Consider the following 19,505-nt stretch of genomic DNA (forward strand, 5'->3'; position numbering starts at 1 on the left):
AGACTGCGGCTCAGAGGTTAAAAAAAAAAAGTGCTCCAAATCACTCCGCAAGTAGCAGAACTGAAACTTGAACCCAGGCTATGTAGCGCCAGAGGCCAAGGTCTTAACCACTGCTCCACACAACCTTCCTCTTGGCTTTGCTCACTGGTCATGCATCACAAGCTAGCATGGTGCGTGGTACCTAATAGCTTAGGTGTTAGCTTCCTTCTCTGTGCAACTCCATAGGGGAGCCACAAGTGGTTAAGAGAGAAAATTTCTCCACGAGCGGCCCCTCCGCCCCTGGAAGTGTCCCAGGCAGTCCCTGCTTAAGAGGCCAACACGAGCTTCTGAGCTGCCTCCTCTCCTAGCACATTCACGGTGTCCCCTACTTCATGTGTGTTCTCACGAATGGCGTGTGAGACAGCTCCGTGGTCATTTAGTTGGGCCAGACACACGGATGCACTCAGAAATGCTGGTTGAATGACTGGATCTCTGGCCACAACTATACAGACCTGGATGCATGTGCCATCTTTCTCAGCAACTCTGAGCCCCAGCCCTGCCTCCTAGGCACTCACTGGTCACCAAGGCTCCACCCAGCTGAGGCCCACTCTAAGTGTTCCAGGGTTTTCCAAAGTGAGTTCCATGGAACCCTAACTTTAATTGGTTCTTTCATAACTCCCAAATCTTCATGTCCAATGCAAACCCCTTCTTACAGTTCTAGACTCATCTCTGAGTTACATGCTAGTTTTTTTCACCCAGAAACCCCTGGACCCCTCCCTAACTCATTTCATCGATGTTCTTCCCACCCCAACCAGCTTCTCTTGTACTCACTACCATCTATCCCGACACTCGAATGGAGCCTTGGGGATTATTTTAGAGACTTCTAAGGCAGTGACTGTCAAACTAGGCTGTGCTTTAGAGTCAGCTGGGACCTTTCAGAAAGACTAATGGCCAGACCAACTGTATCTTTACCTTCGGCAGGCATTAAATTAGTATTTTTGAAAGCTCCTGTAGAATTCCTATAGCAGCCAAATGGAGGACCGCTGTTCTACATCTTTGCAACTCCAACTGGGTCCAGAGACCAGCAGCATATCTGAGGCCAATGATTGGCAAAGATGGCTGCAACGATTCCTTCCATTCCTCTATGCACACATCTCTGCAAGGTGCTTTGCTGCACCTCCATCTGGAAGTGGGGTCCATTTCCTTGCCCTGTGAATCTGGGCTGGAGCAGCTTTGACAAACAGATTTTAGCAGAATGACACTACACTGAGGGATTGTGAGCCTTGCCCTCAAGAGACTTCACTAGGACTTCTCTCACCTTCTCAGAACCCTGAGACTACCATGTGGAAGCCAGGGCTGGACTGCTGGAGGACAAGTGGCCGCCTTGAAAGAGAGGCCCAGTTGCCAGCCAGTATCAACCACCACACATGAACGAGGCTATTCTAGGCCATTGTGTCTCAGTGAATCTACTGGGGGCCTGCAGCCCTAGGAGCAACCCCAGGCAAGAGCTGAAGAATCGGCAAATAAGACAGTAGTTGTTTAAAACCTCTGGGTTTGGGGAGGGTTGGTTTTGTTATATAGCAATAGTTAAATAATGGAGCATCATGGGAGCTTATTAGAAATGCAGAATCTTAAGCCCCCACTCCAGACCTACTAAATCATAATCTGCACTTTAACAAGATTTCCAGGTGATTATTTTCACATTAAAGCTTGAGAGCACTGGATAGGCCTCTTTCAAAATACAACGTGGCAAACCTAGGGAATCTGCTGGACAAAAGTCTTTCATAAATCCCCTCTCCTCTTGAGGAAGCTGACCTTCCTCAAGCAAATTACTTGATATCCCAGGCTTCCTTGCAGTTGAGGTGGCCACGTGACCCAGTTCTTGCCAGTATGGTGTTAGCCCTGGGAGGGTTTCCCGTTTGGAATACAGTCAAAACTTGAAGAAAAAGCTTTGGCCCTTGGGCCTTTCTGCTTCTTCCTGCCTGGGACAAGGACACAGTGTCTGGGGTTGGAGCAGCCATCTTGCAACCATGAGGCAACAAGCATGAGCACCAAGGCAACCCACTAAGTGTGGCAAAGTGGAAAGAGGAAAGGGTCTCTGCCAGCATCTTGCATACATTGTGTCAGCCCTGCCAAGCCTACCCAAGACTTCCTGTGGCTCAAGACAGATCATTCCCTCATTGTGTAACCCTTAGTTGGCTTTTCAGTTGCTTGTAGCCTAACTCAATCTTAAAACACTAAACCATAAAAAAGATTTAAAACTTTTCAGGAACGCCTGAGTGGCTCAGCGGTTGGGTGTCTGCCTTCAGCTCAGGGCATGATCCCAGAGTCCCAGGATCGAGTTGCATCGGGCTCCTTGCATGGAGCCTGCTTCTCCTCCCTCTATGTCTCTGCCTCTCACTCTGTGTCTCTCATGAATAGATGAATAACACCTTTTAAAAATAACCAACTTCTTTTCATAAAAAAAGCCACAAATAAAATTTAAAAAGCAAATAACGACTTGAGGAAAATATCATAAGTTTGACAGATGGGTAATATCAATCTATTAATATCCAAGGCCTTTATCGATTCAGCCCACTGAAAACATAGAGTATGGTCAGCTTATGAAAGAAGAAATGCAAATTGAAAAATCTGAAACCTCACCAGTAATCAGTGGAATATATTATATAAAACAAATCAGAACATTTTTGCCTATCGGGTTGACAAAGGTTTTTTCTTCTTCTTCTTCTTTCTCTCTTCTTTAACTCAGAACAGGCAGATTTGTGTGTAATCTTTCTAGAAAGAAATTTGGCTGTAATAAGTCCATCCCTCTGACCCAGTAATTCTACTTCTAGGAATCTGTCCTAAAGAAACAGCCAGAATTTCAGCTAAGCTTTATGTGAGAGGATGTTCATCATGGCATGGCATTATTTATAGAAGTAAAAAATTGGAATCCTCCCAAATGGTCAATTATAAGAAATGGGTTTAGTAAGGTTGCCACATATACAAGCTGGGATATTTTACAGCCCTGTAGTAATTTTGCTTTTAACTGTGCTAAGGGACAGGATTTTCTAGCGATCAAGCATTCAGGTTTTCGAGTAAGAGAGATTAGGGTTCAAGGTCTGGCTCACCACTTAGAACTGGGACTCTCAGCAAGTTATATAACATCTGGAGACCATTTCCCCATCTGTAAAATGACAGAATCTGCCTAAAGATGAAATAACGTATGTAAAATATTTAGCTCGGACCTGGCCAAAAAGTGTTTCCAGAAGAGAGCCTCTTAATATTGTTGAATGACATGGAATATGCTACGTGGAAAAGTGTGACTCAAAACTCCAGCCCACTGCCAATTTTGTAAAAAAGTGTGAATATATGCATTTTTGAAAAACTGGAAGGAAATACAACAGATTGTTAAAGTTGGTTATGTCTGGATGGTTTATTTCCTTTTAGTTTTCAAATATCCTACAGTAAGTGAATACTTTTTATAATCAAGAAAATGTTTCACTTTTTAAAAACCAAGTTTAAAGTCAAGCCCTGAATTTCTCTTAACATAGTTTGCATTTCTGGGGGGGTTGTTTTCCACTGAGCCTTTTGAAATCTACCTCCTGACAGATTAATAATATTTCTTGCTACGTACCAGGTGGTGTTCTAGGCATATATTGAGATTACAAACCTCTTAATCTCCATTCTACAGATGAGGAACAGAGAGGTTAAGTCCCTTGCCCAAGGCCACACAGCTGGTAAATTGTAGATCAAATCAAAACAGTCTAACCACTGTGCCAAGCTGTCTCCTAGGCTACCTGGCCTCTCTCGTGACATCCCTGGTGCCCATTCCCCACCTGGCCCCACATACCGAGGTGTGTGTTGGTCACAAAGTTCCCCATCCCCGACAAGTCAGGAGTCCCCTCTTCTCTGCTGACAGGGCCATCATTCCACATAAGGTCAAAGCCTCCCACTCGCTTCTCCCTTCCTGTGAGCCTGGACAGGCAGGAGATACAAGGGGATAATGAAGGTGCACATGTGGAGCCCTAACACCGCAGCCAGGCACCTGCTCCCTCCCTGCACCCTACTGGTGCCCTGCTGTCACTAGTCCTCTGGCCCACCCATTTCCTGGGGCCCAAGCAGGAGGCAGAGGGCCATCTCCCACGTTGTCCCCAGGCTTCCACCCCTGCCCTCGGTAACATGAACCCATTTAGAGTCTGCTGTCCTTCCTGGACCATTAACTCTAGAAAAGCAGGGACTAGGTCTGTTGTGTCCTTTACTGGATCCCCAGGGTGTAGCACAGATCCTGGCACACAGTAGGGGCTCGGATGCTTGTCAAATGAAGAAGTGATGGTAGATCTAGAGGACACTGGAGGTTCTGCTTGCTTAGCACTCGGCTTCTAGCCCTGGCTTTTCTTCTGAGAACTTGTCTCCCTTCTCTCACTCACTTGGCTCAGGTGGGGCTGACCCTGCCCTGCTGGGGAGTGGGCACAAGATCTAGGCCCAGATAATCAGAGTTACAATGACTGGTTCAGAGGTGGGCATAGGACACAATCCTCACCCATGAGAGTTAGCCCTCAAACTTTGCTGGAATAATCGGGAACAGGTGACCCACAGGAAAGAGGTGGAGGGTGGGGAGGAAGAGGGAGAAAGGGAGACACTGAGAGGGCAGACAGACCAACCAATGCTGACTGAGTGCCTGGATTCGGCCTTTCCTGAAGTCAGGCCCTGGGTCTTCCCGTGACATACACCATGTTACGACAATATACAGTCTCTTACTGAACACTTACTGTGAGTTATGCACTTTACAATAAATATTCTTGGTAAATCAATTTTATGATCTTGAGAGGTAAATGTGATGTTTCCCATTTTACAGACGAGGAAACTGAGGCTCAAACACAGAGTCCAGCATCTCATGGCCAGGAAGTGTCCAGGAAACCCCGCTGGGCTGAATGTCAGAAGGCTATAGTTGGTCCTGCTCTGCCCCGAAAGGGCCGAGTCCTTAGATCAGGATCTAACCCTAGGTGGACATCTCTGTTTGTCCATCTATAAAATGGCAAGCAGGCCTGAGCCAACTCCAAGTGCCACTCAAGCACCAGCATTCTGAGTTCTCTGTCTTCCTTGGGGGGAGCCCTGACTCTCCCGTACGGGGGTGCCTGAGCACGGCTGCCCTCCCTCACCTGGCCTCCATGTCTACGACATGCAGGGTGTCTTCCAGGAGGCAGGTCTTGAGCTCGTAGTCCTCCTGGCTGCTGGCTGTCAGCGATGGGGACGCGTTGACCTCTAGGAGCCACCTGGGGAAGGAGGGTAATGGAGGGCTTCAGGTTCCCTGGTCCGTGGGGGCCCTGGAACTTCACTGAGAGCCTACATGCAGTGCCTGGGCCCAATTCAACCAAGGTCACTCTTTCCATTTCCCCACGAGAAGAGAGGCTTCAGTGGCTAAAACTTTTTGAAAATAATTGTTACAAACTCAAAACCCCCACCGGGACCAGGTGGTACCTGAGGCAAGCTTGCGGGGACAGGATGATCTTGGCGCCCTCGTATTGCTCTTCCTTCTCCCAATAGAGCTGTGAGTACAAGACAAATTTCCCTTTCCTAGGAAGGGCAAGTGCCTGGCAGCTGGCGGTGGCAGGAGCTGGTGGGCTGGGAAGAGCCCGCCACGGGAAGCGCTTGCTGCCACGGCCCCCAAGGAGACTGCTGCCAGGCAGAAGTGCGAGCCCAGGGTCGGGAGACCCTCTTAGTATTCCAGACTGTTGTGTAAATGTCTCCCTGTTTTTAGAGACTGTCAATGAACTTCAATAAAAAACAATCTGAAGTCCAAACTCAAAGTGTCTGCGGGTCAAAGCAGCCCAAGGGCCTCCAGCTTGCAAACTCTGGTTCTGTGCAACCCAGTCATTTATGGACAAGAACCTGGGGCCCCAGAGCGAAGGCTTCGCCGGTCTGTCAGTGGCAGTGGCCCCTTCCCCTCCCAAGCTTGTTTCCCCACTTGAATGCCGGCAGCCGCATCTTACAGCAGGGGGCAGGGGAGAGGCCGCTGGCCCCAGGAGCCTCTTTCTCTTGAAGCTGCGTCTGACAGAGGTCTCATTTTAGAGCTCCAGCTCCTGGCTCGGAAAGTCCCTCAGTGCCTCTCCAGTGACCCTGGGGAGGAGGTGGCTCCAGAGGCCACTGTGTTAGCAGGGAGTCGCTTAGCCCAGAAATTATGGCCTTGGGCCTGGCTCTGCCCTTGACTTATTGCGTGACCTCCAAGCACGCAGAACACCCCCCCACCCCGGGCTTCTGTGCCCCGTTGTATCTATCATATGAGGACCATCCCTGGGGTCGCTACCACTCCAGGCTTGTTTTCCTCATCCAGTTCAACCTCTGTGGGCACTGTGGGAGTGCACCAAATTCTTGGCAGGAAGAGACATGGTAACAATGTTCCCTTACACGGCACTTTGCATCCTGAAAGCAGCAGGGCTTACAAAGAAGTTTCTAGGAGAGGATCGCTGACTCAGCAGATGTTCAGCAAAGGTCTCTCAGTGCCAGGCATGGGGTTCAGTGCTCTATAGACAGGACTCATTTATTCCTCGTAATAATTCTGTAAGCACAATGCCCGTTTTACAGATGGGCAAAACTGAGGCACAAACCAAGGAAGTGTGCCCGACTCGGAAGTGGCAGAGATCAAACCTGGGCAGTCGAGGCACAGTGTAAAACATCCCCCATTCTCCTGGCCGCCAGCCTATGCACTCACGGCTTGAGGTTCTGGTCTATGAGGATGTCGTAGCCGTACAGCTCGAAGCAGTGCTTGTCACTGATGATCACCTTCTGCACGCTCTGCAGGCTCCTGACGAAGATGTTGTCCATATCGCTGAAGAGCGCCTCCACTGCCTCAGGCCCGTGCTTGGATGCCAGGTACTGACGGAAGCGCTGGAGCATCCACTTGCAGCCCTGGGGCCACAAGCACTCGGGGTCAAGTGGGAGAGGGAGCCTCAGTTAACTGGGACCTGGCCCACCGAGACCCTCAATCACCATTAGGCCTTGGGCTGGACAAGAGGGGCCCAGCTTGAGTCTGGTGATGAGAAGAACTCTAAGTTTGTCCCTCTTGTGGGGCAAAGCTACTGTATGCTCCAGAGGCGGGGCGGGGGATGTGCCCACCCAGAGCCTGTACCTCTCCTTCTAGAGCACAGAGTACCCAGGACCCCATAAGTCGCTGCCCAAACACCCTGCCCAGGCTTCTTCCCTGGGCCTGCCTTCCTGGGGACAGAATGCACTGTGTGTACCCCCAAGGCCCAAAGAGGACCAACTGGTTATTGTTTTCAGGAAAATGGGGGCGTGTGTATGCAGGAGGCCCCCACTTTGTGGGGTAGAGCTGAGAGGGAAAAGAAGGGAGTAGGTGTGAGCTGGGGGCCAGCTCTCCCTGTGCCCCTCTGTTCTAGATCTTAACTCTGAGAAGTCGAGAATTCTAAATTTGAACTTGGCCTTACAGGTTATTAGGTGGATGGATGGAAGGACGATAGATAGATAGATAGATAGATAGATAGATAGATAGATAGATAGATGAGAGTATACTTGTCAAGGTAGGAGAATAGAACACGTTTTGTTACAGGGTGTGTTTCTTTGAGTTGCCACTTGAATATTCAGACACATGATGTGTAGGTCTATATCTGTACTCTTGCCCAGGGCCCTGCCAGTGGGAAGGGTGGTCCTGACCTCACTGGTAAATTATGAGCCCAAGATAGGCCCGTCCCAGGCTCCTTGGTACTCCACTTCCCTACCCCAATCAGTTCCCAAAAGGCTGGACCTGGAGGACAGAAGCCCAGCTTTCTCACCTTCTTTGGGTGGTAGTCTGGAGAGGTCTTTTGCACAGCAACATTGGTGAGGTGAACATCTGGGAGAGGTTGGTAGTCAAGGACGAGTGCCAACGAGAAGGATGAGCCCTGCTCCATGTGTCCCCCAGAGGCCAAACTAAGACTCGTGCTTGGCCATTGATGAGGAAGGCTACACGACAGCTCAGACAGCACGTATGTGGGCTTTGGAATCAGATGGACCTGGGTTCAAATCCCTCCTGCATCTTTACTGGCTGCACGCCCCTGAGCAAGTCACTTAACCTCGTAAGTGGTTCCCTACCTATTAAGTGGGAGTACATAGGTGAGGAAACAGGCAAAGAGTAAGCAAACCATCAAAACCAATCTGTAAAGAAGTGGAACTGATTATTTATGAAATCTTTCAGCAAGAAAAAAATTTTTAGCTTAGAAATGACAATAGAAATCACAGAGGAAGTCAGTGGATGAGCCGACTATGTAAAAATAAACTTAATCAGCTATCAAGGCAAGAATGAAAAGCAAGCATGACTGGAGAAAAGATTTGTAGCAATATGACAGGCTAATGTTTTTGTCACATGGAAATCCCACACAAATTGTTAGCAATAAAAGTTTATGACCCCCTGGGAAATGAACAAGAGGTAGTGGAAGGGGAGGTGGGTGGGGGAATGGGGTGACTGGGTGATGGGCACTGAGGGGGGCCTTGACAGGATGAGCACTAGGTGTTATACTACTATATGTTGGCACATTGAACTCCAACAAAAAAAAAATACAAATAAAATAAAATAAAATGAAATAAAGTGAAAGGAAAGAAAAGAAAAGAAGAGAAAAGAAAAGAAAGAAAAGAAAAGAAAGAAAAGAAAAGAAAAGAAGAAAAGAAAAGAAAAGAAAAGAAAAGAAAAGAAAAGAAAAGAAAAGAAAAGAAAAGAAAAGAAAAGAAAAGAAAAGGGCAGCCTGGGTGGCTCAGCCGTTTAGCACCGCCTTCTGCCCAGGGCATGGTCCTGGGGGCCTGGGATCGAGTCCCACATCGGGCTCCCCGCATGGAGCCTGCTTCTCCCTCTGCCTGTGTCTCTGCCTCTCTCTGTGTGTCTCTCGTGAATAAATGAATAAAATATTTAAAAAAAAAAAGGAAAAAAGTTTATGACCCTAATAGGTAAGTAGATAGAGGGGTATGAAAACATTGGAGGGGCTATAACTGGCAAGAGACCATTTGAGAAAATGCCTGAAGTTTCCTGTAATAGAAGGTACCTAATCTTAAAGGGATGTAAATGGGACAAAAATACAATTGGAAGAAATGCAAATTCTAAGGCAAAACCCTGCTTCCCCATGAGGCTGGTTACATATTTTTTAACCTTTTTATTTGGAAAAACACAAAACTCACAGAATCATTGCAAGCATAATGAATGCCCATATATGCTTCACCGACAAGTACCGATTGTTTCAGAAATGTCTTTTTAAAGTGATTGTCTTCAGTACTGGAGAGCTGGCACAAAATGGGCCCTGTCAATGGCAGGGTAAAAATACAAAAGAACCTTGTGGAAAACAATCCAGCCACAAGCCCTTGATCCAGTATGTACACTTCCACCATGTCATCTGAAGGTAAAATCTTAAATATGGTAAAATATGAAAAATATGTTTCTTTGCAGCATTATATGTCATAATTGGAGGAAACTGAATACTTCCCAAATGCCTGCAGTGCGCAAGATTAGTAAATCAGTAAATCTACTCAGTGGAATATTTTATGACTAATAAAAAATGTCTACATGGAAAATACATATTTAGTGAAAAAACGGTTATGTTTACACAGTGGGATCACCCCTTTATAAAATACAAACAACAGAGGCGCCTGGGTGGCTCAGTAGGGAGCCTGCTTCTCCCTCTCCCTGCTGCTCCCCTTGCTTGTGCTCTCTCTGTCAAATAAATAATTAATTTAAAAAATACAAACAACAACAACAACAAAACTATGCAAACAAACCTGTGAGGAAATACATCAGAAGGATAAGTAGTAGTCTCTGGAAAATATGATTAGAGAAATTTGTACATTTTCTGAATTTTCTGATTTGTCTTTAAAAAGCTATACTACTTGTATTGTGAAAAACTATACTCTTTAAATGTTTTATTATTTTTATTATTAAAATAATACATAATGGTCATAAAAACAATTCATAATACAGGAAAATGTGTAAAGTTGGAAATAAAAGTTCCTAACCTGATTTTTTTTTAAGATTTTTTTATTTCTTTGACAGAGAGCACAAGCTGGAGGAACAATAGGTAGAGGGAGAAGGAGAAGGAGGCTCCCCCCTGAGCAGGGAGCCCATGGTGAGGCTTGAACTCAGGACCCTTGGATGATGACCTGAGCTGAAGGCAGATGCTTAACTGACTGAGGCACCTAGGTGCCCCTCCTGACCTGATTCTAATCCTCCTTGGTTTTCAGAGTTAATAAATAAATCTGGTTTTCAGAGTGACTATCCTTTTTTACTTTCTTCTAAACAGAACTATCCTTCCTTAAAAGCCAAACCAGGATCATAAACCTACCAGTTCTATACCCTTTATTCACTTAATTGTCTACCTTAGATACCTTTCCATGACAGTTCAATTGACCTCATTATAACAGCCATGCAATATCATGCAGAAGCCTTATCATTCATTTTGCCATCCCACACGGGTATTTTAATTTCTTTCTATTCATTATTACAGTTTTGAGATGGCTATTTTAAAAAAGATTTTATTTATTCATTAATGAGAGGCACAGAGAGAGAGGCAGAGACACAGGCAGAAGGAGAAGCAGGCTTCATGCCGGGAGCCTGATGTGGGACTCGATCCCGGGACTCCAGGATCGCGCCCTGAGTGCCATAGGCAGGCGCCAAACCGCTGAGCCACCCAGGGATCCCTGAGATGGTTATTTTTTATGTGTGTGTGTGTGCATGTACATATATATATAAAACATTTGAATAACTCTGTGTAAACAGAATAATATTCTGGGTGAATAACTCTGTGTGTATACATTTTATATATAAAAATGTAAATATATATATTTAAGGTCAGGTTAAAATATGTCTTATTGGGGCACCTGGGTGGCTCAGTTGTTTAAGCGTTTGCCTTTGGCTCAGATCATGATCCCAGGGTCTTAAAATGGAGCCTCAAAACACCTTGGGCTCCCTGCTTAGGGGGGAATCTGTCTCTCCTCCTCCCTCTGTTTCTTTCCCTGCCTATGCACCAGCACATGCGTGTGCGCTCTGTCAAATAAATAAAATGGTTAAAAAAAAAAAAATATATATATATATAGTCTTATTTTGTGAATCAAAGTTGCTTTATTTTTTTTTAAGATTTTTATTTTAGAGAGAAAGAGAGAGCAGGGGGAGGGGCAGAAGTAGAAGGAGAGAGAGTCCCAAGCAGACTCTGCATAGCCTGATGTGGGGCTCGATCTCATGACCCAGAGATCGTGACCTGAGTTGAAACCAAATCACTTAACTGAGTCATCCAGGTGCCCAAAGTTGCTTTATTATTTTAGAAGTCGGATATGTAATATATGAAGCAAATATGACAAAATATTAACATCTGTCAAATCTGGATGGTGGATGCCTAGATTTCTCTTATAGTCTTTAAAATATATATTTTGGGACACCTGAGTGGCTCAGTGGCTGAGCATCTGCCTTTGGCTCAGGGCGTGATCCCAGTCCTGGGATCGAGTCCCACATTGGGCTTCCTGCATGGAGCCTGCTTCTCCTTCTGCCTATCTCTCTGCCTCTCTCTGTGTCTTTCATGAATAAATAAATAAAACCTTTAAAAAAGTAAAAAATATTTTAAAATATTTCAACATTTAAAAATTCAGAACAAAGAACAGGAGTTGTGGGAAATAATGTGAATTCACTCACTGTGAAAACAGCAAAGCCTCGTTAAGTGGGAAGTAGTCCTGGGAGGGGCTGGGATTTGTTTATTAAGGCCCCAGGACCCTGGAGATACACAAACACTTAAAAAAATTTTTTTTTATTGGAGTTCAATTTGCCAACATATAGCATACCACCCAGTGCTCATCCCGCCAAGTGCCCTCCTCAGTGCCCATCACCCAGTCACCCCCACCCTCTGCCCACCTCCCCTTCCACTACCTACCCCTTGTTTATTTCCCAGAGTTAGGTGTCTCTCATGTTTTGTCTCCCTCACTGATATTTTCACTCATTTTCTCTCCTTCCCCTTTATTCCCTTTCACTATTTTTTATATTCCCCAAATGAATGAGACCATATAATGTTTGTCCTTCTCCGATTGACTTACTTCACTCAGCATAATACCCTCCAGGTCCATCCACGTTGAAGCAAATGGTGGGTATTTGTCGACAAACACTTTTAAATAGGGAGAGAGGACAGCTAACATGTGCTGAGTGCTCACTCTGGGCTTGGCACCGGCTAAGTGCTTTACATGTGTCATTTTTTTTAAAGATTTTATTTATTTATTCATGAGACACACACACACACACAGAAGCAGAGACACAGGCAGGGGGAGAAGCAGGCTCCATGCAGGGAGCCCGATGTGGGACTTGATCCCGGGTCTCCAGGATCACACCCCGGGCTGAAGGTGGCACTAAACCGCTGAGCCACTGGGGCTGCCCTACGTGTGTCATTGAACAAAACACATGGTGGCCAAAAAAAATGAACCTAAAGTAGGTGTTAACTTGCATCTGGGAAATGTGTGTTAGAATTACAAAATGAAACATACTAAAAACGCTGAAGTTGGAAAAATAGAGGGAAAAATTGTAGGATATACTCAGGAGGGCCCTCTCCCATTCCAATACTCAGGCAGAGCACATGCATTAGCTCAGGCGGACACGTAATCGAGACACAAAGTTAAGGCAGAGAGGTGGGAATTGGCTGGAAGCATTAGCTGGGTTGCCCACGCCAGAAGCTTCGCGGACACAAGACCTTCCATTTCTTCCCTCCCACATGCAGGTAGTCTAGTCCTGCTCATTTGCCATCTCCTTGTTCCTGGATTGTCAACCTCTTTTCTTCCGATGTTCATGTCTAAAAATCTTAGAAACCTTATTTTTGATGTGGATATTCTAGCCAGATAATACACTCTCATGGTTCAAAAGTCAAAAGACATCAAAATGTGTCTGAGGATATTATCCCCTTCCCACCCCTGTCCCCACTTGTCCAAGTCCCCTCCCAAAGGCAACTTCTATTCCCAGTTTCTTGTACTTCCTTCCAGAGATGTCTATGCACAGATGCACACATATAGACAGATATAATCTGTAATGTAAAAGGAAGCGTACTTTTCAGAGTTCTATACCTCGGGTTTTTTTCCAATTAACAATACATCGCTGAGATTGTTTCATATCTGTACATGAAGCATGGCTGTCTGTTCCTTTTTAACAGCTGTGTAGTAGGCCATCGTGTAAATAAGCCATTCTTTATTTCCTATTGGGTTGTTTGTTTTTGTTCTCACTTACAAGGCGGTGTAGTGCATAGCCTCTAAACCTCTCTTTTCTTATATTGTGAGTGTACATGTAGGGTAAGTTCCCAGAAGGGAACTGCTAGGTCAGAGGGTATGTGTTTTTGTCTTTTGATAGACATTTTGCCAGATTGCCTCTGAAGCGGGTTGTGCCAATGTATACTCCACCAGCAACACACGTATCTCCTCAGCCTCGCCAACATAGTGTGTTATCAATTTTTTTGTCTCTGCGGTTTGATGGGTGAAAAGGGCACCTATTGGAGTGAATACATAAGCCAATGCCTAAAGCACATGAAAGGATGCAACGTTCTCCAAAAGGGCTCAAACTCTCCCATCCTGTGACTGTGAATCAGTGTGGATGGCAGGCACACCACCGAAGTGATCGTCAAACAGGGCAGCAGTTTGTGGGGAGCTGCTCTGAACAGAGCGGGGGCTGCCCTTTGGGATCACTGGGGGCTCCGCCCCTATCAGGGCCCAGAGGGAGTGATCAGGACTGTCTTGCTCACAACTGCATCTCCTGTGCCCAGACCAGCCGGTGATGGGAAGGGGCAGGGTGCAGGAGGATGGGTAGGCAGAGATCCCAGGATACACTGGTCATCAATGCTGCTCAGGGTGAAGCGGGTGTTGGAGAATCGGGCAAAGCCATCCCGGTACAGCCAGGCCCGAAGCGGGATGTACTGTGTGGAGGCAAGAAAGGAGGGAGAGGAACCGGAGGAGGGTGAATAGGAGCACTTTTGCCCCTCCTGGCTTTTGCACCTGATGTTTCCTCCACTTGGAGCGCCCTTCCTTCCTTCCCACATCATCCCTCAAGAATCGGCTCCAGCATCAGCCTCAGATTCTACGCCTTCCCACCCTGGTGTTGGGGGCTGGGAAGAAGATGCAGAAGGGAACTGAATGAACATACCTTCATGATATGCACGGGACACAGGGGTGTGGGAGGCAGGCTCAGGGCGTGTCCATATTTTCCACCAGACGCTGAGCTCGGGGAGCACAGGGGCTGAGCCTGCCTCCCACACCCCTATGTCCCGTGTCCTGCAGAGAGCAGCATAGCATGAAGGTTTGAACAGGTTTTTAATGAGTGGGGGTGGGGAGAGCATAGAAACTCCTTATTTGAGATCAGGCTCTGGGGCTAGGCTGTCTGGATTCGAACCCCAACTGTGTCAGCCACCAGTGTGTGACCTTGGGCAAGCCACTTAACCTCTCGGTATCTGTTTCTTCATCTGTAAAATGAGGGTAATAATAGAACCTACCTCCCTGGTTCTTAGGAGGACTACATGAAATAAAACCTCCTGAACATCAGGGCTTAGCACTTAGTAGGTAGGTGCTCAGTAAAAGCTGTGGTTACCAAGGATGGCTGACATGGAGGGCAAATCCAGACTCTAGGGTCTCTAAGATGGTTCTCTAAGATGGGATCTGTGTACCCCCCCACCTCATCCTCAGATGCCCCCTGGGCTCTCCCAGGCAGGCAGAATCAGACAAGCTCACAGAGGTACCCCCCTAGAATGGCTTCTGCCTTCTGTTCCTTACCTGTTGCTAGAGGAGGGCCCCCTCTTAGTTACTCACCGACATCACCAGCACATAGACACGCAGATCAAACTTGCGGCCTGTCGGGCAAGGAGAGAATACATGCAACAAATACAGACTGTGTGCCAGGCACTGCGCTGGTTATAGTGATGGACAGACAGAGGCGAGTGCCCGTAGAAACACATGGGGTACAAAGAGAGGGTGACTGATGGAGAGGGTTAATGCCTGGGAGAGGCTGGGGCACCTGGGTGGCTTGGTTAAGTGTCTGCCTTCAGCTCAGGTCATGATCTTGGGGCCCTGGGATTGAGCCCCCATATCAGGCTCACTGCTCAGCAGGAAGCCTGCTTCTCTCTGTCCCTCCCCCCCCCCTGCTCGTGCATGCGTACTCTCTCTCTAATAAATAAAATCTTTAAAAAAAAAAAAAAGTGCTGGAGAAAGGCTGAAGACACGGGATCATGGAGAAGTAGTGACCTACAGGAAGAGAAGTGCCCCCCTAGCCCAGAGGGACAAGCTGTGGGGCAGGAGGAACGGCCAGAGCAGAGGCTGTCAGCACAGGCAGGGTGGAAGGAGACGAGGGCAGTGAGGTCACTGAGGTCAGCAGAGGCCAGCTCACATGCAGTTTTTGGATTTTGTTTCACCACCCATGGGAAGCCACAGAAGGGTATCTTGTCCCCCTGGCTACCGTGTTGGAGCGGAGCACAGGGGCCCTGAGCAGCAGTGGGCACCAGTGAGGATGGGAGGGCACAGTGGCCAGAACTGAGGCGAAGGTGCTCGGACAGATTCAAGAGCTGAGGGAGCCTGATGGAGGTAAAAGCAGGGAGGGGAAGAGAGGGACACATGGGGAACGGTCTCTGACCTCTGGCTTAGCAAGGAAGGCCTGGAGGGGCTGAGGACATGGGGAAGCTAGAGAAAGAGCCTCATGGTAGGGGGAGGGCAAGGGGAGGCTGAGGAATGAGCCACATGGCAGGGGGAGGGCAAGGTTGGATTTTAGGCATGTTGGGTTTGAGTCTCTTGGGGGTCCCCAAGAGGGCATGCCACAGGCTGCGGAACATGGGAATCGGGGGTGTTGGGATGAGGTCTCAGCTGGGGTTCATTGGGGGAGGGAGAGGAGGACGTTGCCCAAGGAGGTGAAAGCAGCCAAAGTGGCATTGACGCTGCTCTGAGCCAAGGCGGCCATCTCACCTCCTATTAGGTAGGGGTTTTCGATATAGCGCTGAGCTACGTAGTTCTCCACGGGGATTTCATCCTTCTGGTCGTCAGAACTTCTCGAATCCTAGTTATAACAATAACTATTATTAACATTTATGGAGCATTCCCCACGTAAGGAGGTACTGTGTCAGGTACTCTACTTGGGGTATATTGTTTGAAGTATATTGTTAAATCAACTCTAATCAGGGAGGTACTCATGTTATTCCCAGTTTATAGGTGAGAAATTGAAGCACAGAGAGGGGAAGTGACTTGCCCGAGGTCACACAGCTGTGCGGTGGTACAGCTGGGAAGTGGATCCACAGGCTGGGTCAAGCCTCTGCATTTAACCTCCAGACCTGCACTGCCCATTTACACTTAAACTGATCAAAAGTCAGTGAACTTAAATGCTCCCACATGGATGCCCCTTGAGGACATCACACTAAGAATAAGCCAGACACAAAAGACAAATACTGTCTGAGTCCACTTGGATGAGGTCCTCAGCGTGGTCAAATCCATGGAGATAGAAAGTAGAAGGTGGCTGCCAGGGGCTGGGGCGAGGAGGGAAAATAGGGAGTTTGTGTTTCTTGGGAACGAAGTTCTGGAAATGGATAGAAGAGTTCTGGAGGTGGATGGTGTGGTGGTTGCACAAAATGTGAATATACGCCATGCCACTAAATTATACACTGAAACGTAGTTAAAATGGTAAACTTCATTTCTATAAAAGAAAGCAAGGAAAGGAAAGTTAAATTCCAGCCCTTAAGTTGCACCAGCAGCTTTACAGGTGCTCGATGTCAACACGTGGCTAGCGGTCGCAATACCGCAGAGAGCACAGCACATGCCTTTCCACCCCCAGAGAAGGTCCCATTGGTTGGTGCTGCCCAGAGCGCCACACAGGCACCCAAGGACCTTCCTCTCCTGTCTCTGCCTGCAAGCTCTCTCCGGACCAGCCCAGCTCAAGAAGATGGCAATGCCCTCGCTCACACCTGCACAGCACCTCAAGGTCCACAGAGCCCTTTCTCACCCACCGGCCCCCTTCATGGTAACCCTGGGAGGAAGCTGAGGCCCAAAGGCAAGTGTCACATGCTTGGTGAGGTCACAAAATAGCCTTGGCGCAGGGAGCCTCTGGAACTCAGAACTATTAGCCCCCAGGGTGGAATTTTCTACAGTTACTGTCACCTCCCCACCCCCAACCCACTTTGAGACTGATGGGCCAGGCCTTCCCTTCCTGGGTCCCTGAACCACCCCCTACCTGTACTCACATGGCTGCCAGAGGGATTGACAGCATTCCGGGCGGGCGGGGCTTCCAAGCCGGTGAGCTTCTTTCCAGCGGTACCCTGATGATTTCATGGGAGGAATGAGAACGCACGGAGGAAAGGGGAAATTCATTCATTGAGTCCCAGCACATGTGGGAGGTGCTGGTTGTGTAGGAGCTGGTCATCCTGCTCTTGTCACTCACCTGCATTATTATCATCTCTAAGGTTCAGAGGGGTTCAGCAATTTCCCCAAGACCACACAGCTGCTGAGTGGCAGAGGCAGGACTGGAACCAGGATTTCTACTACATCGGTCTGGGATCTGGGATCGAGATGGGGCGGTGGGGAGGAAGGGAGCTACCTCAGGCTCAGCCTAGGATCCACAGCAAGAGTTGGCCAAACTCTCCCCAACCAGGTGAGCAGCAGGCCCAGGTACAGAGGCCATGTTCTTGGGTTTTAGGCATATTAGCTCATTGCATCCTCAGCAGGTACTATTGCTACTACCCTTCATTTACTTGGGCGCAGAGAGGTGATGTATCCTGCCCCAGGTCATGCAGCTATTCAGGGGCAAAATCAAGATTTAAATCCAGGCCATCTGACTTCAGAGACCTCGTTCCCATGGGGAGGGCCAGGGGCAGAACTTCTCCACCAGCCTTCCAAGCTTTGAAGGAGGAAAGGCGGGGTGCCTCATGGCAGCAAGGGCAGAGGGGGGTTTCAGGAGCAACAACGGGGAGAAGTAAGCTTACCTTCCTCCAATCCATGATGTCCTTCAGCCTCCGGAAGAGGAAGATGCCCTTTCCCTGTGACCGGGCCACCTGGGGTGGGAGTAAGTGCAGAACGGTCAGCGTTCAGCTCCCTGTGCTTCCTTGTGGGACCCTGTGCCTGGGGCACCTCTCCACCATTTCTGTCTCTATCTTTCCCCTGGGCTTCCAGCTATCCCCAGAGGAATGGCCCAGCCCAGCGCCAGCCCTGGGGCGGGCCAGAGAGAAGGTACTAAGCCTGGCGGGAAGGAGAGGGAAGCGGGGAGGAGAGACAGGCCAGGCCGATTTCACTCACAAAGGCAAACAATGGCATGAATAATACAAAAGAGCAGACAATTAAAAAACCATTTCTAACAGTCTTGGGAACACATCATCCAATTCTTTTTTTGGAAATCAATTTGCCTTCCTAATTAGGTTTTGCTTCAGCTAATACTAATCAGTCTGCCTCTACTGAATCCCAGCATGGATAATTCATAGCTTCACAGAGGCTAGGGGCTGGAAACATCTTTAATATCATGCAGAGCAGTCAGCATCAAAGGCATCACTCCTGAAATCCCTCCATGATGGTCACCTGCCTGGCCTTGGCGGTCCTCGGTGCCCGGGAGCTCACTACCCTTGCCCACCTCCTGACGCAGCCCATCTGCTGCAGGAGAGCACTATTAAACACTTATCCCAAAAGGAGGTAATAGGTGACTACTGTGTGCTGGACGTTATTCTATTGCGGTGACCTAGACCCTGTGGAGCTTTCACAGCCAGCCTAACCTGTGTTGAGCTCAAATTCGCCAGCCTGGCTGTGGCTTGTAGGGCCTCCTAAAACAAATCTGATCCCTGGGCCCCAGAACACTTTGATTATCTGTAGCCACTGAGCTGGTCCCCCTGTGTCTCTTCTCTAGCATTAAGACCTCCAGGGCATGCAAACTCTCATTTCCCTCTGTTCTTCTCTGACCACTGCCTAGTGGGTCAATGTGAGGCTCGTGAGGCTCTTCGTACAATGTAGGGGAGGCAGAGCAGGCATGGCTGTATGGACTGTGCACTGCACGAAGGGCTCCTAGTCATGGGAGGAGTGGGAGCTAAACCCAGCTCTGCTCTTCCCACAATGCTGGGTGACTGATTCAGGGGTGTGTCCACCCAGAAGTTGGGGTGCCCACAAGACTGTGGAGCACTGGCAGTGGCTCAGGGGCAGCTGCATGTGCACAGCTCTTCTGGGAAGCGGCTAATCAGTGGCATCAAGGGTTTCCAACAGCTCACAGCCTTGCAAAGGGCTTAAAGTCACTTCACAGACGATCACCCAGTGTAAACAACGAAAAACCACTCAACTTCATTGGTCTCAAGGAAATGCAAGTGAAAACTCCAAGAGGACACCACTCCATGCTTCTTGAGAGTGGTTAAAATTAAAAACGAACAATAGGGGCGCCTGAGTAGTTCACTTGTTGGCTGAGTGTCCAACTCTGTTTCTGCACCATCTCAGCAGTAGTGGGATTGAGCCCCACGTTGGGCTCTGGGCTCAGTGTGGAGTCTGCTTCAGATTCTTTCTCCCTCTCTCTGCCCCTCCCCACTGGCTCTGTCTAAAATGAGTAAATAAAATCTTTTTTTTTAAAT

The 19,505-nt window shown here is 48.1% G+C and overlaps 1 protein-coding gene across 3 annotated transcripts in view; it reads right to left on the reverse strand.

The window, feature by feature from the left end:
• Positions 1-19,505, reverse strand: part of TTLL9 (tubulin tyrosine ligase like 9) — a 49,135-nt gene that overhangs the window by 689 nt on the left and 28,941 nt on the right. For all 3 annotated transcript variants that reach the window (XM_072736138.1, XM_072736140.1, XM_025986096.2), the window contains 9 exons: positions 17,892-17,960; positions 17,154-17,228; positions 15,889-15,979; positions 14,746-14,786; positions 13,772-13,859; positions 7,749-7,807; positions 6,671-6,867; positions 5,121-5,234; positions 3,812-3,936 (listed from right to left, as the gene is read on the reverse strand). In XM_072736138.1, coding sequence (XP_072592239.1) covers positions 3,812-3,936; positions 5,121-5,234; positions 6,671-6,867; positions 7,749-7,807; positions 13,772-13,859; positions 14,746-14,786; positions 15,889-15,979; positions 17,154-17,228; positions 17,892-17,960 — 859 coding nt within the window. The remainder of the gene's footprint in view (positions 1-3,811; positions 3,937-5,120; positions 5,235-6,670; positions 6,868-7,748; positions 7,808-13,771; positions 13,860-14,745; positions 14,787-15,888; positions 15,980-17,153; positions 17,229-17,891; positions 17,961-19,505) is intronic.

The sequence above is a fragment of the Vulpes vulpes genome, chromosome 14 (assembly GCF_048418805.1).
Source record: "Vulpes vulpes isolate BD-2025 chromosome 14, VulVul3, whole genome shotgun sequence".
Classification (NCBI taxonomy): Eukaryota; Metazoa; Chordata; class Mammalia; order Carnivora; family Canidae; genus Vulpes; species Vulpes vulpes.